This window comes from Cheilinus undulatus, linkage group 10, assembly GCF_018320785.1.
Source record: "Cheilinus undulatus linkage group 10, ASM1832078v1, whole genome shotgun sequence".
Classification (NCBI taxonomy): domain Eukaryota; kingdom Metazoa; phylum Chordata; class Actinopteri; order Labriformes; family Labridae; genus Cheilinus; species Cheilinus undulatus.
Window position 1 is genome coordinate 32,241,921 of NC_054874.1, and position 14,681 is coordinate 32,256,601.

Sequence of the window (14,681 nt, forward strand, 5' to 3'; positions counted from 1 at the left end):
ATGAAATGAATTTGTTTAAATCATTTTTAAAGCTGCAGTAGATTCACAGTTAAAGACAGTAAATGAGGAACTCAAGAACTTTGTGACAATTCTTAAGATAAATACAGCATCATTAAAATCACACACATTATTCAGGCCAGATTTTTTTAGAAAAACACACAGGAAGAGATGATTAAGACAAAAATCATCACATTAGAGGACTTGAGGAGGAAAAAGTTCCCTCCATATTTTAAGTTGAGTGACTGACAGCATGTGAATGATTGGCACTCTGCTTGGCCACACACGTCAGTCATGTCATTATTCGCCGTGTTGGTGGTGAATAGTGACTGTCAGTCATTGCAAGACAGAATACAAAGCTGCATCACTCATTGTATTTCATTATGGCTTGTGATACAGTAGTAGTATTCATTTCTGCAGAATATATATAAAATGGGTGAATAAGTCAATCTTGACATTATGCAGGAGCTGATGTAATGATGTATCGGAGAACATTGGCCCAATGTCAGCCAACTTTAAAAAACAGAGGTGGGAATGAAATTATACTTTGGATATAGGTTTGTAATTACTGAAACATTGTGCTGTCAAACTGAATTATGTGGAATACATTTGGATGGGTTTATTTAATGCTGTTGGGTATCTTATTATGCATTTCATCCTTTTATACAGAGAATAATTGTGACTGCTAATATAGCATATGTTTATTTGGGTGTGATGAGACAATTACTGGTTGTCACTGAATTTAGAGCAAGGAATGTCAGCTGTATTGTAGCTTCCTATGAGCAGCAGATAGATTTTAAATATAGAGCATGATGAATTAATATTTTCTTAGCTTGATTTCTTTACAATGCAAACAATTTAAGATTATTAACCCAAGCTATTTGAATTATTGTTTATAGTATCCACATTTTCTGAAATAATTTAGAAATAATATCCCTTTATTGTAAGCTTTGTTGTCATAGATTGTGTTGGTAGCCTCTCTCACTACTCTCCTTCTAGCACGGTCTCAGTTTGTGAGGACGGCCTGATCTAGGCAGATTTACACATGTGCAGTATTCCTTCCATTTCTTGATGATGGATTTAACTGAACTTCAGGTGCCTTGAAAATATTTTAGTTGTCATTCTTCTGACTTATACTTTTCAATAACCTTTTTTTCTGAGTTGCTTGAGTGTTCTTTTGTTTTCATGGTGTAATTGTAGCCAGGAGTACTGATTAACCAGTATTTGTATAGTACAATCACTTGAGACACATCCTTTGCACTTAAGTGATTTCCATTTCACAAGGCTAAAAGTTACCTGAAAGTTGAAAAATATTTGGTTAATGCAACCTGATCCACCTATTTCTATTTAGGCACACCTCCACGGATGATGGGTCAATAATGAGATGCAGGAAAGGGTGTTAGTGTAGCAGGGAGTGAATAATAACATCAGAGGCAAACAGAGACGGAGGGGTGTTGAGTGAGGTGAGCAGGGAGGAGAACTACAATGAAGTTATTTCCTGTTCTAAGCTGTCAAGTAGTGGTTGTAATTCACATTGATCCTCGGTGTTAGCATCTCTCCTGTTTAATTACCAACCTGCAGTCAGAAGGTGGCTCCTTGTGGAATTAATTGTGTGTCTTTGTATGGTTGTGTCTATGTGTGTGTGATAAAGGAGGCTTAAGTGAATCTGCGTGTTGTAATGAGCTTTGTGAAGGGATGAGTGAAACTCCTTGTTGTAAGTAGTTTGATAGTCTGCTGCATGATACCAAGTCAAAACCCTGGCAAATTTAATCAAGAGGAGATCAGTTTCACTGATGATGTAGAGTGTGTTGAACTTTACATTTATTAAACTGTACTGTTACCTTTTTATTGGTGAAATAGCTAAATCCAGAGTCAGTAAATAAAATTCATACATGATATAGAAAATTCTTTGCTGAGATTTGGTCCTAGTTCCAATTAAAAAGACATTCTTATCCTGTGATCATGAGTAATTTGATGTGATTTACATAAATGTGTGTGTTTATGTGTAACACCCGCAGTGGGAGCAGTGAAAGGGTGTTTTCACACAGTGTTTGAATCACTGTTTGGTGTTTGCCAGCTCAGCAGTACTCTCACTGCAGTCATTGTGCAGCAGGTGTCACTCTGTTGTGCTTTTGTGACAACAAACACCGGAGTGGATGTGCATCCAGCGAGGCAGTCCGAGGCCATGCTTGATGACAGGCCTCTTTCAGACTCTGTTAGCAGAGTTCCTTCTCTCCCGTGCAGTTCCAGCAGTTTTAAAGCTGACAGAAAACTTCCAACAGTAGCACACTAGATTGGGATTATTCTGGAGTAAATGTACTGTTTCTCCAATAATCCAGATTGGTTCCTGTGCTGAGACAACGTAGAAGTAACCCCTGTCGCTGCCTCTCATACAGGATTTATTGTTTTAGCTGCATGTCTTCTGTTTTTGTGTTTAGCAAACAATAAGGTAGAACTAGTTAACCCTGAATGTGTGTTCTACAAGGGTCACTTTCAAAATTGAAGCATTAATTTTACACACACATACTGAAATTTACAAGAAAGATGGAGGAAACAAGAAAAACAGTTCATGATATATTCTGTTTTAGTAATAAAGAGTCTGAGATAAATGTGAGAGTAAGTTTACCTGATCTGAATTCATGCTAACACTAACCACATTCTTATTTGTGCATAAATTAGAACATTCTTATGCTAAAAGCAGTTAAGCAGCATGCTGGCTAAAATTTTTTTTTTTTTCCTGCAGATCAATCGCGATATAAACTTGAGGGTTTTTCGATAAGTGAGAAAAATATTCAAGTTGAGTTCAAGGTTATATTTTGATGTATTTCTGATACCAGAGAGCTCTGCAGTTATTGCCCACTCTTTCCTCGACTGTCAACTTCACTCGGAGCAGCCACAGTCAAAGTTTTTGGCTCCACCAATCAGAGACATTGCAGTGACAGGATTGTGATTATGAGTAAGGTCACTGACCGCTCGGTGGAAATGGCCTAATGAACAACAAAAGCATCTGGCATTTCAGATTCAATTAATTACTTAACATTTTGATAACATGGATTTGTACTGACATCATTGCAATTGTATACGATGCTTACATTCCTGGCTTGAGAGGCCATGTACGGTGCAACTGTAGTTTACTATCAATTCATTTTCTCTTCTCTCTCCTCTCAACCCCGTTTTGGATCTGTATGACGAATATCACCCAGTGAGACTTCTTTTTTTCTCCCTCTTGAAATGTGTGACGTTTCTCTTTCTTTAATGTGAGCAAAGTGAGTTTAAAAGGCCAGTGACCATGGTTTTTGACTGAACCTGCCTTTATTTAGAAGCAGATGCTTGACTTTCTAAAGATTTTATGCTTCTGTGATAGATGTTTAAAAGCTGGCAAACCTGCTTATAGCGGTGAGCACTCAAGTCTGCAAACACCTTTAGTGTTAGTGAGTAACACCCACCCACCCACAGTCGTTTCGAGTCAGTTGTTCATTTCATGTAGGCCTGAGATTTTGAACTGATGGTGAGTTGCCTTGGTAACTTTGGTCCTAAAATAATCACCGAGTCTATTAAATTGGCATGATGCAAGCGAATTTTGTCTCTGAATTAATGAGTGTCTACACAGGCCCTTCTGGGGAGCTGTTTTTAATAAGGGATGAATATTCCAACAATCTACAACCTACTTCTTTTTAATTATAAGTGAGATAAACATGTTACAGAAAAAGGTATTTCAGTGCATCTCATGCAGCATGTTGGGACTTTGTCTCTGCAAGATTTTAGTGTCAAGCGAAGGGGGGTGATGGGATTTACATCCATCAGGCATGTACCCATTTTTATAAGCTGTCATAGGCTTCCCTTCGGCCAAAAACCAGAGTGAAATTAAGTCTGCAAAAGTGCTTTTCTCACCAATACAAGTATTAATAAAGAAAGAGGTGATCAGAGACCTGTCAGTATATTTATCTGTGCACCTGAAGCTTTTTTTTTTTTTTTTTTTTTTGTTCTTATCAGTGTGAGCTTTGTTAATCAGAATGATTTATGAGCTTCTGGGTGTCATAATTAAAGAGTTGGAAATCGCTTCACAGTTCATCACAAGTTAATTCTAATCTAGGTGCACATCTTGTTGGGGGCGGCTTGTCCTTGTGTGCTGAATGAATAATGAAATGGAAAAACAAATGACGCACCCTGTATGTAAGCAGTGAAACCAGTCATTAAAGCTGTTATGTATCCAGACACCTTCCAAAGCTCCCAGCAAACACCAAAGGAGGCAAAATCACATGAATATTTCTGGTTTTCAAAAACAAAATGTTTCCCATGATCATGTGACATTTGATGAATATTTTAGCCAATGTACTGTGAGAGAAAGTGAACATGTGTAAGCAAGCCTATATCTAAGTCATGTTTTCACATGTTTACTTGCTTCTTTCTCCAGGTGAACACAGCCATGCATGAAGCCAAGCTGGTGGAGGAGTGTGACGAGCTTGTGGAGATCATCCGTCAGAGAAAACAGGTCATCGCTGTTAAGATCAAAGAATCTAAGGTATTCCTGAGTCTCCTTCATGCTGTTTCAGTTTAAGATCGAGCTAGGAAGTGTTTACCATTCAACTTATGAAGTCCTTCAGGGGAGTGCAAAAAAAGTTTACACCGTCATTCTGCGTAATGTTTTATTTCCTGATCATTGGAGTCCACAATATGCGTTTTTCTGATTTTAAACTGATGCATCTCCACTGATGCAAAATTCACCAGTGCCAGAATCATATAATTTAGCACAGATGAAGCTGAATGATTGAGTGTGAGGCAGGATGGGGTGATATTCAAACCATCATTGGCACCCCTGAAATTTTTCGAGAAAATACACCAATTCTCTCAGAAATTGTTGCAATTACAAATGTTTTTGGTATACACGTTTATTTAAATACACTTTGCACCCTGAGTCTGCAGGACAGCCTGAATTTGTGTGGAAGTTGACTGAGGATGTTTCCACCATTCCAACTATCCTGCGTTGTATTCTTTTGTCAATTTTTCTCTTCCATCCACATCCAGGGAGATTAGCCACAGTTCCATGGGTTATAAACTTTTTGATTATATTACACACAGTGGACAAAGGACTCTCAAGATCTCTGGAGATGGTCTTGTAACCTTGAGATTGTTCATATTTTTCCAAAATTTTGCTTCTTAAGTCCTCAGACAATTCTGGGCTCTTTTTTCTCTTCTCCATGCTTGGTGTGACACACACAGGCACACAACACAAAGGCTGAGTCAACTTTTATACATTCTAACTGGCTTCAGGTGTGATTTCAATATTGCCAGCGCCTGTTACTGCCACAGGTGAGTTTAAATGAGCATCACATGCTTGAAATAAAATAATTTACCCACAGTTTTAAAAGGGTGCCAATAATTTTGTCCTGCCAGTTTCTGAGTTTTGTGTAAAATTACGTTAATTTTGTTTTTTCTTCTTCTTCTTTTTTGTGTTGTTTCAAGCACATAAATGAAATAAACATGTGTATACCAAAAACATTTGTAATTGCAACAATTTCTGGGAGAAATGGTGTATTTTGTCTGTCTATACTTCCTGTCTGACCATATAAGGGCATCTTCATACCTTGTGTTTTTTTATTTGATTGTAAAGTCTTGTTATTATGTCTTGGCAACTGTGTTTGTAACACAGGGTTTAGACATTATAAAAACCAGAAATAATACCAACCAAAGCTTGTACATATCTACATCATTAATGTGGTACATAGCAAATGTAGGTATTGTTTTATTTAATGTGGCATTCCTGTACATGTAAAGGAAAGCTAACCAGAGTCAACATTGTTGTTGCGTAAGCATACATGGCCAATAAAGCTGATTCTGATTCTATGCTGCTGACTTCCAGGCTCAGGAATACATCTCAGTCCTCTCACATGCACATTTGCACAAAGTAATGTACTAACTGTAACTGAAATTACTGTGGCGAAATGCCTCACCCCACATGCACATGTGCACTAATAAATCACACTTACTGTAATGTAAAGTACTGTGGTAAAATGCCATGTCATATGCATATGTGCACCAAGTAACCTATTACCATACTAATTAGTAATTAAATGTATGTACTGTACTCAGATGTTGAAATAATGAATATTATCATTCTAACTAAGATGCTGTGAGAAGGCTTCCTCACCTCATATGCACATTTTGCACAAATAAAATGTTTTTATGTCATGTAGAGCTGCGCACAGCCTTACATATTATATACTTCTAATCATCTGTAGTCAGCATTCTTGCACTCTTTACACATTTTGCAGCCATGCTATCAATACACACAGACCTGTAGGTACTGTAAAAACAGTAACAAAGTAGTTACACGTTTGTTTGGGCCATATTCAAATCAAATGTCTTCTGTTGTAGACAGTGTTGTACTCAGATGTTGAAGTATTATAACTCAGACACAGTGAGAAGGCTCCCTCACCTCATTTGCACTTTTAGCACTAATAAAATGAATAAAAGGATCTGATCTCATGTGAAGGTGGCCAGACCCTTACATATTGTACACTTCGGATCATGAGTAGTCAGCATTCTTGCAGTCTTTTGCAACCATGCTACACAGACCTGTATATACTAAAACAGTAATAAAGTAGTTACATGTTTGCTTGGGCCATATTGAAATCATATGTCTTCTGGTGTAGACAGTGCTATGTAGCTGTAAGTTTTTGCACAGGTTTTGTTCTTGTAAAATGTATTGTTTGAAATTGTATACAGGCTCATTTGTGTGCATCCGTAAAAGTTTGTATTTGTGTTGTCTTTAAATATATATATATATATATATATATAGATATATATATATATATATCTATATATATATATATATATATATGTTATTTTGGGTTATAGTCTATTTGTACTTTTAGATGTAAGTTTAAGTCATCATTAGGGATAGGGAATGTTCATTTTTATTGAAATTAATGCTGTTATCAATACTCCTCATTGATCCAAGTCCTTATCAATACCACTAATGATACTTTTCTATGGTTTGGGGTAAAGACCAAATGAGGACAAATACTTCCAATAGAAGAGGTAAAATCTGAGTTGTGTTTGAGTTAAAATGTCATGATTCAGTCTGTAACATCTATTTTATATTCCTCAAATACAAACGATGTCCTCATATTCACAGTTGCATTTATTGAAGTTTCTAGCAAAACTAAATTGTTCTTTTTTTTTAATGTGACATTTGAACATATCAGAATATATATGATACAGTCGTCTAATTTACTAAGGTTACCTGAACACACCATATTTTCCGTCTTTCAGCTTGTAAAGTAGTTTCTACACTGGGTTAATATTTTTAACAATCAGGACTTGTTGCAAAGTTTGGGAGTACTGTTATCTGAGCACATGAAGAAGAAAACTGTCTTGGAGCAGTTGAAGAGGTTATGACTGCCTATTACTCCCAGCGCGGGCAAAGTCTTTCTTCCTGAAGCCGACAGTTGAAGGGACCACATTCTGATTTAATGTGATGCACAATACTGATGTGCTTTTAGTCTTTTTTCCCTCCTTGCAATAACTTATTTATGTTTTTACACCAGGTATGTCTTGAAATAAAGTTATGTCACTGACCCTGTGAGAGTATCAATCAAAGCAGTATCAATAAGCCAAAATGTTATTGATTTCCAGGTTTTTGAAAAATACAGAACCGGGTTCTTATAGACCTGGGTATTGATCCCCATCCCAAGTCATCATGTGGTAAATTGTGTTACTTCTGTGTAGAAGGTTGTGTAAATGATATTGTGGTTAATAGGCGGTGCTTAAATGTAGGAGACATCTCATGTGTTTGTAAGCAGCTACAGGATGCGGAAAAGTAGATCCATCCATGACTCCATCAGCTTCATTCTCAGCAGCTGTGTCGCTGAGTGGGGAAAATCTGGTTGAAACCTGGCTGGTCCCGGATACAGGGGGCTGGCTAGCAAGAGCAGAGAATAAAGGTTTGGATTCAGTGGCGTGGAGCCACATTTCCAAAAGCGTTACCCTGTCCTCCATAGATGTAGCATTATCAGTAAAGCAGGATGGGGAGAATTTGAATGTCTGGCACAGCGAGCTGCCCCAGGCAGACACAGAAGCAGAGGCTAAGCTAGGCTTGTGATAGGGAGGCTAAGAGAAAAGCAGCTAAACCGCGAGGGTGCTTCTTGTTAAGTATATGTCCGCATAAACGCACAACAGGTATGAAACAGTTGTGATGAGAAGTAGAAAGAGTAACAGAAATTAACTGTAAGAAAACACAGCATCTTCTCCATCTTCAGGTGTGTAATGGTGGTTGACAAAGGTAAAGAGCAGCTGTACTAAGGAAGTGACGCAATACGCTACTGTACGTCAGCACATCAGCCGTATCTGTGAATGGGGACCTGAGGGGGGCCAACGTGAAGCGTAAAAAACACAATTTTGGAGTTTTATACAAAATCTATACAGTTTTATGATGTTGTCATGCTTCCAGTTTCGACCCAGTATACCTAAGAAGTCCTCTGAGAGGTATGAATGACAATTGGAGCAATAGGGAGGTTTGCAAGTCAAGACATCCATCCATCCATACATACATACATACATACATACATACATACAGACAACTCCCCAATTATAGTAGTAAGATACTCTGGCTATTTTTTTTTAAACACCCTGGGATAGTATACAGTTTTACTGCCCATTTGTTGTGCTACATCTAAAACAGAAAAAAGTGAGTATTTATAGTGAATTTCTGTCATGTATATTTACTCAAACTGGTAAATCTCTCTCAAAGAAGCAAAAGCAATTTTGCAAACCCAGCTCATGTTAACAGTTCTGTCATAGACATACTGTATATTGGACATGTGTTAGGAAATCAAGCAAGACATGGGGAGAAAATATTCCTAGTCCCTAACTGTTTTAAGGCTGTCTTTGTATTTGCCCATTTACACAACCAAACCAAATACACAACCTATGGATGCTCTAAGAGAGAAAGAGCACTCTGGATATAGTATGTAGAAAAATAGAGATTGCAGAAAAGCCTGTTCTGAGACTACTGGACCTGCTGTACAACCTGGGTTTTTCTTCTGGTTGTATGTCTCCCAATGAGAACCTAGGGTGTCAGGACAGAGGTAAGTCTGAATTTCACCCTCCCAGAGGTGAAGTTTTAACTTTTTGTGGAAGACCTCTGAGCCTGCAACAAACAGAGCTCTGCCAGACATAAAAGATTTCCAAACACTGAACACAAGGTCTGAACAAGGTGTGTGTTTGTTAGAGAAGGTAAGAGAGTGTGTCGGAGTGTGTCCACACTGATTGCAGACAAAGAACAAGGCTGCTTCTCCTGAGAGTCTGGCTCTGTAAAAGGCTGTCTGGTAGAAGGCTAGAGAGTGAAATGCACCAGAGGAGTGCTTGATTGATGTCAGCCTGCAGGTGATGTGTTAATATTGAAGGCTCTTTAAGGGTCAAGAGAGGTGAAGGAAATGAAATTTGAGGAATTACTAAAAGAAAAAAATCTATTATAAGAGGAGATGAGAGGAAGGGAGAGCAACATAGATCACATAAACATAGCTAGTTTCCAGCATTGCAACATCCTACTGCTGTTTTTCGTGTGTAGCATAGTGTCAGAAAGTAAAATACTTTGAGGTAACTCTGCCACAGAATAACAGGATTATACAGGTTTGATCATGCCGGGGCTGTGCTAGGTGCTTCCATTTTCTTCCCCCCTCATCTCACCCTAACAAGCTCTGTGTTTCTCTAAGGAGGCTCAGCAGTCATGCCTAATCTCTCCCTGTACAAACAAACGAGCTCACTGCTCCCATGCTCTGCTGTGTGAGTGTTTTAATGTGCTCTGTTCATATCCTAATCTTTCCTGCCTCCCTTTATCAACCTCAGATGTGTTTGATCTATGAGGAATAATTGTAATCATAGGCATCCACAGGTTAAGGCTATTGGACATTGGCTAGCCTGACATCTCCAGCCAAAGAGCAAATTAGTCTTGGACCTTAGGTCAAAAGGTTTGAACAAACATGACACTTATTGCATATGAACCTGAGCATCACAATTTGTACCATGAATTCATAATTACATTTATTTTTATTTGCCAAACATAGGGATGTAGCAATACACTCAAGTCACGATACAAGACATATCACTATACTGGGTTCACAACTACATATTATCCCTATTTTCTATGGTTTTCTCATTTCTAGAAAGACATAGGATCAAAGTGAAAGGGAATACATCTGATTTTTAATTCATAATTATATTAAAATTCTAAATATTGAGGTTGTGTAGTTACATATACTTTAAGACAGCATATTTTCTCTACATAACAAGTGGGACTGATATCTTACAAAAATACCTTTGAAAGTTTTGTTTAAAATAATAGTCAAATTTGAAACATCCAAATAAATACATGTATAACACAGTTGGTTCAACTCTGTTATATTAAACAGAGGTTTAGTTTGTTTTTTGGCACACAGAGCTTTAAAAGACACAGAATTTACTCAACTTTTATCACCTGGTATGAGTTTCACCACATTTTAGAAAGGTTGATTTCTAATGATAAAGTTTTTTTATCTCGACCACAGTTCCTAAAACACCAACACACATGGCCTCTTTATGGCCCTCTAAATGCGTTATGGCAAGCATAATTTTAAATCCGCTTCAAATCAGTCTATAGTCTGTTTCAGGTGTTTGCCCTTTGTAGTGTGGCTACACTTCTTGTGCTGTATCATGCTGGTTTTACTACTCATGTCTTTCATTTTTTTTTTTGTATCATTTGAAACTGTTTTAGTCCTGACCTTAACCTGCTCACCTCACTTAAACACCCCTCTTTGAAACCTTGAGTATTTCACTTGCTTCTACCATGACTCATGTCTCAGCTACTGCTACAGCTAAATAGAGAAGGCTTGAAATGTGTAAATGTATTCATATTATAAATATTGTCCAGATTTGTATCAGTTTGTAATTTAGTTGTGAGGTATGAATACATCTCTACCTGGTGCATCTCTCTCAGAGGAAAAAGCAGGACAGCCTTTTTTTACTTTTATATTATAAAGCTATTTGGATTCTATTTTAAACCTAAAGTATAGCTTTCCCTCTAAAACATGCAAATGATTATGCAGCTATCAGGAGAGAAGTCATAAGCAATCATGTCAAGCCATATTACACTGCCAGTGCTTGTAAAACTAGCACAGGTGGGCTCATGCATGCACACATTTCTCAGCTGAGCCGTAGATGATCTAGGACGGACAGAGAGAGGGCTACGGGTGAGGGAGAGAGACCAAAGTCTCAACAGGTTTGAGTCAGAAAACGTCTCAAGGTTTTATCACCACCTCTCTTTCATCAGTCTAATCCACAGTGACGACTAACACTGCACCTGCTGAGAGTCGCATTTGATTTTCATAACTGGATTAAAGTTTTATTAATGACAAAATAAACAAAACCAAAAGGAAAAGACAAGAGTTAGTGCTGAACATTCCTGTCTGATCTAAACGTCTTTAAATTATCTTAAAAGCCAAAATCAAACTTTGTGTGATCAAAGATCAGACTGACACAGCCGTTAGCTGCTCTTTACCCACTGGCACTCTCTCTCTTTCTCTCCCCTTCTCGCTCTCTCTTTTGGTGATTAATATTAAATAGTACTTCATCATAATAAGAAGCAGAAAATGAACAGAAAAATATTTTTGCATTTAAAACAGCATGCCTTAACAGTGCCAATAAATTAATAAGACTTGTTAGTAGTCATGTAAACAAAAAGCTGTCCCCCTCACAGGCAAATTTTACAAACATTAAGCATGTTCTCAAAAACGTTAGCAATAAAACATATTTTTCTTATTGGAAGGGGAACAGTTCAAGTTTTTATGTTGATAGGCCCATCCAAAACTCAAGGGCCTACCTTATATTATAAACCCGGCACTGCACCTGCTTTGCAACACAAGACTATTAGAAAGACAGAGAAGATGTTCTGATTTAAAGGTAACAGACAATCATGATAATTCAAAGTCTGGCAATTTGAGAGTGTTTTCTTGCTCTATTTGTGGCGAGTTAAACGACAAGATTAACACTATTGCAGTACTATAAAGCTGCAGCCATCTGCTGGTTACCTTAGCAGAGCATAAAGACAGCAAACAGGGGGAGTCAGTGAGTCTAGTCCTGATCAAATAATACAAAATCCTTTTAGTAGAGCTCAAAATCCCAAAATGGAATATTTCTGATTATGTTTCATTCAAACAAACAATATGATAGCACAGAGACCAGAGTAAAAAATTACTGAAGCTTAACACAAGGTTGCATGGTAAACTTTTTCTCTGCTTTCTCTTATTTTTTTGACCAGACTGGAGTTTGAAAACAGCTGTTTTAACACCTTGTAAATTAAAACCAAATGTAAATACTTCAGAAAATAGACAGCCTCTTTGTGCTGAAATTTAAATATAAGTAAAAAAAAAAAGAACTCCACTGACTGTGGAACCCCAGGGTCATAAGGAAAGCCTCAGTCAGACTTGTTACAACAGTGCATGTCAGTAGTAGGATTGTTTGAAATTAGTAAGACATGAGCTATGTTCAGATTTCTGTTAAAAAAGCAAAAACACTCTCTCTTTTGATTAAAGTCTAAAAATGGTTTCATACTTTTCACAATTCTTTTTGAGTTTATAAATGTCTCAGCTAGGAATGTGAATGACCAGCTGAGTTAACAGTTTTACTGAAATTATAGAAGTTATTCTGAAATTACTAGTTGGTTTAACTAATTATTGATATCAAGTTACGATGCAGCTGCCTGCGATAAACCAGCTCTGCAGTTCAAGCTAAATGCTATGCCTATGATGCTCTACCACTTGGATTTAAACCAGCACATTTTTATCGTATAGCACACAACAGTTTGGCAGTATTTTGACTGAGAAAACAGAGATAAGGTTTTGTGTTAGCTGTGTCAGATTAAATTGGCCTATCAACTTGCGCAATGTGAGCAAACACTGACATATACCGTCAAGGAGGGCCACAAGCTAGTGGTGCTAGCACTGCTAATGCTAGCCACAATCAACAAACCACTGTAACCCTGTGTTTTGGAGTGTTAAAGTAAGATAAGCTAAATTTTGAATGTTTCATAGCACTCAGTCACAGGGACAAGTATGTGGAGCACTAAAGTTTTATAAGCAAAATGGCCCAGTGAGAGAAAAATAAAGGAATGCGATTATTTTGAGGCTGTCATGAATCCTCCATTAAAGCTGTAAGCTGTGGAGAGGACAGGAGAGCATGCCGGCTCTTCTCATCAGTTGCCAGAAAGCTCTCCACAAGCTGAAAGAAGTCCCGATATGCCAAGGGGCAAAATTTAGAAGAGTCAGTACGGCATACTGGTGCATACCAGCCCACCAAAGCACTGGTTATTATTAGTACTGTTAGCCAAATAAAACAGCGCCATGTTTACCATTGTGTAGCACCCCCTCTTCTTTTAACAACAGTCTGTAATTGTCTGGGAAATGAGGAGATCACGGCTGGAGTTCTGGGTGGGGGTGTCCCATTTATATCTAATGTTGGATTTTAGCTGCTCAACTGTCCTGGGTCTTTATATTTTCATTATGGAGAGTGTCTTTCCAGATGTGTAAGCTGCCAAAACCACAATGCAACCCTATATCATCAGAGATGTTGGCTGTTTAACTGTACTCTGATAGGGCACTGGATGGTCCAAAGCTAGTCCTGTGGACTAAAGAGGAATCCTATTTAACCACACAATAATTCAACAATTCACTGTTTCATTTTATTTCAACTATGGATCAGCTGATCTATGGATCTTCTTACATCCCCGGTTTTGGAATGTGGCTCTCGCTAAAGCATTTAAGACAATATGGCTCTTGGGCAGAATAAGATTGAGTTCCACTGGTCTAGACTGTCTTCAGACACAGAGAAATATCAGTGGCTGGTAGAAATAAACTGGTTTTATTTGGAAAGCATGAACAGCCTGAAAGAAGAAAGAGAGGAGTTATAAACTATATATTTTTAGATATTATATACCACATTTCTATTTTACTGAATGCATTAATGGGTATGTTTTCCAACAACTTTTCCATGAACTCACTCCAGCATATAGACCTTTGAATACCAACTCATAAACTCACTCAGGCTGTTATTAGAAAAAAGGAAGACCTCCTCAAAGCTCAGGAAAGGACAGTCTTCCAATGAAAAGAGAGTGAGCCAAATTATAGGTCCTGATAAATGCTCTACAACTAATAATTAGTTAATTAATTAAGCATTTTAAGGTGTGGAGAAAATAAGTTGATGCACGCTTTATGCCAAGCATTACCTGCAACCTTTGGGGTTAAGCCCACCCTGCCTTTCAATCCTAGGGATGGCCCTGCCTCCAGCCTTGTCCCTTTGAACACAGAGATTTCTCCAAATTCTCTGAATCTCATGATGATATTATGTACAGTAGATGGTGAAATATTTAAAGTCTTTGTAATTTTGCATTGAGGAATATTTTTTCTGAAATTGTTCCACAATTTTTAATTGCAGTTTTTCATAGACTAGTGAACCTTTTCCCATCTTTACTTCTGAAAGACTCTGCCTCTCTCAAATGCTCTTTTTATAACCCTGACCTGTTGGGATTTTTTTTTTCAAATTAATTTCAAAATGGTTCTCCAGCTGATTCATCATTAATACCACTTACTTTTCCAGCCTTTTGCTGCCCTGTCCCTACTTTTTAAGCTTTGTTGCTGCCATCTAATTCAAAA

General features: G+C 37.6%; 1 protein-coding gene across 2 annotated transcripts in view; it reads left to right on the forward strand.

Annotated features, from left to right (window-relative positions):
- mid2 (midline 2) overlaps window positions 1-14,681 on the forward strand; it is a 165,225-nt gene that overhangs the window by 98,163 nt on the left and 52,381 nt on the right. For both annotated transcript variants that reach the window (XM_041797602.1, XM_041797603.1), the window contains one exon: window positions 4,412-4,519. In XM_041797602.1, coding sequence (XP_041653536.1) covers window positions 4,412-4,519 — 108 coding nt within the window. The remainder of the gene's footprint in view (window positions 1-4,411; window positions 4,520-14,681) is intronic.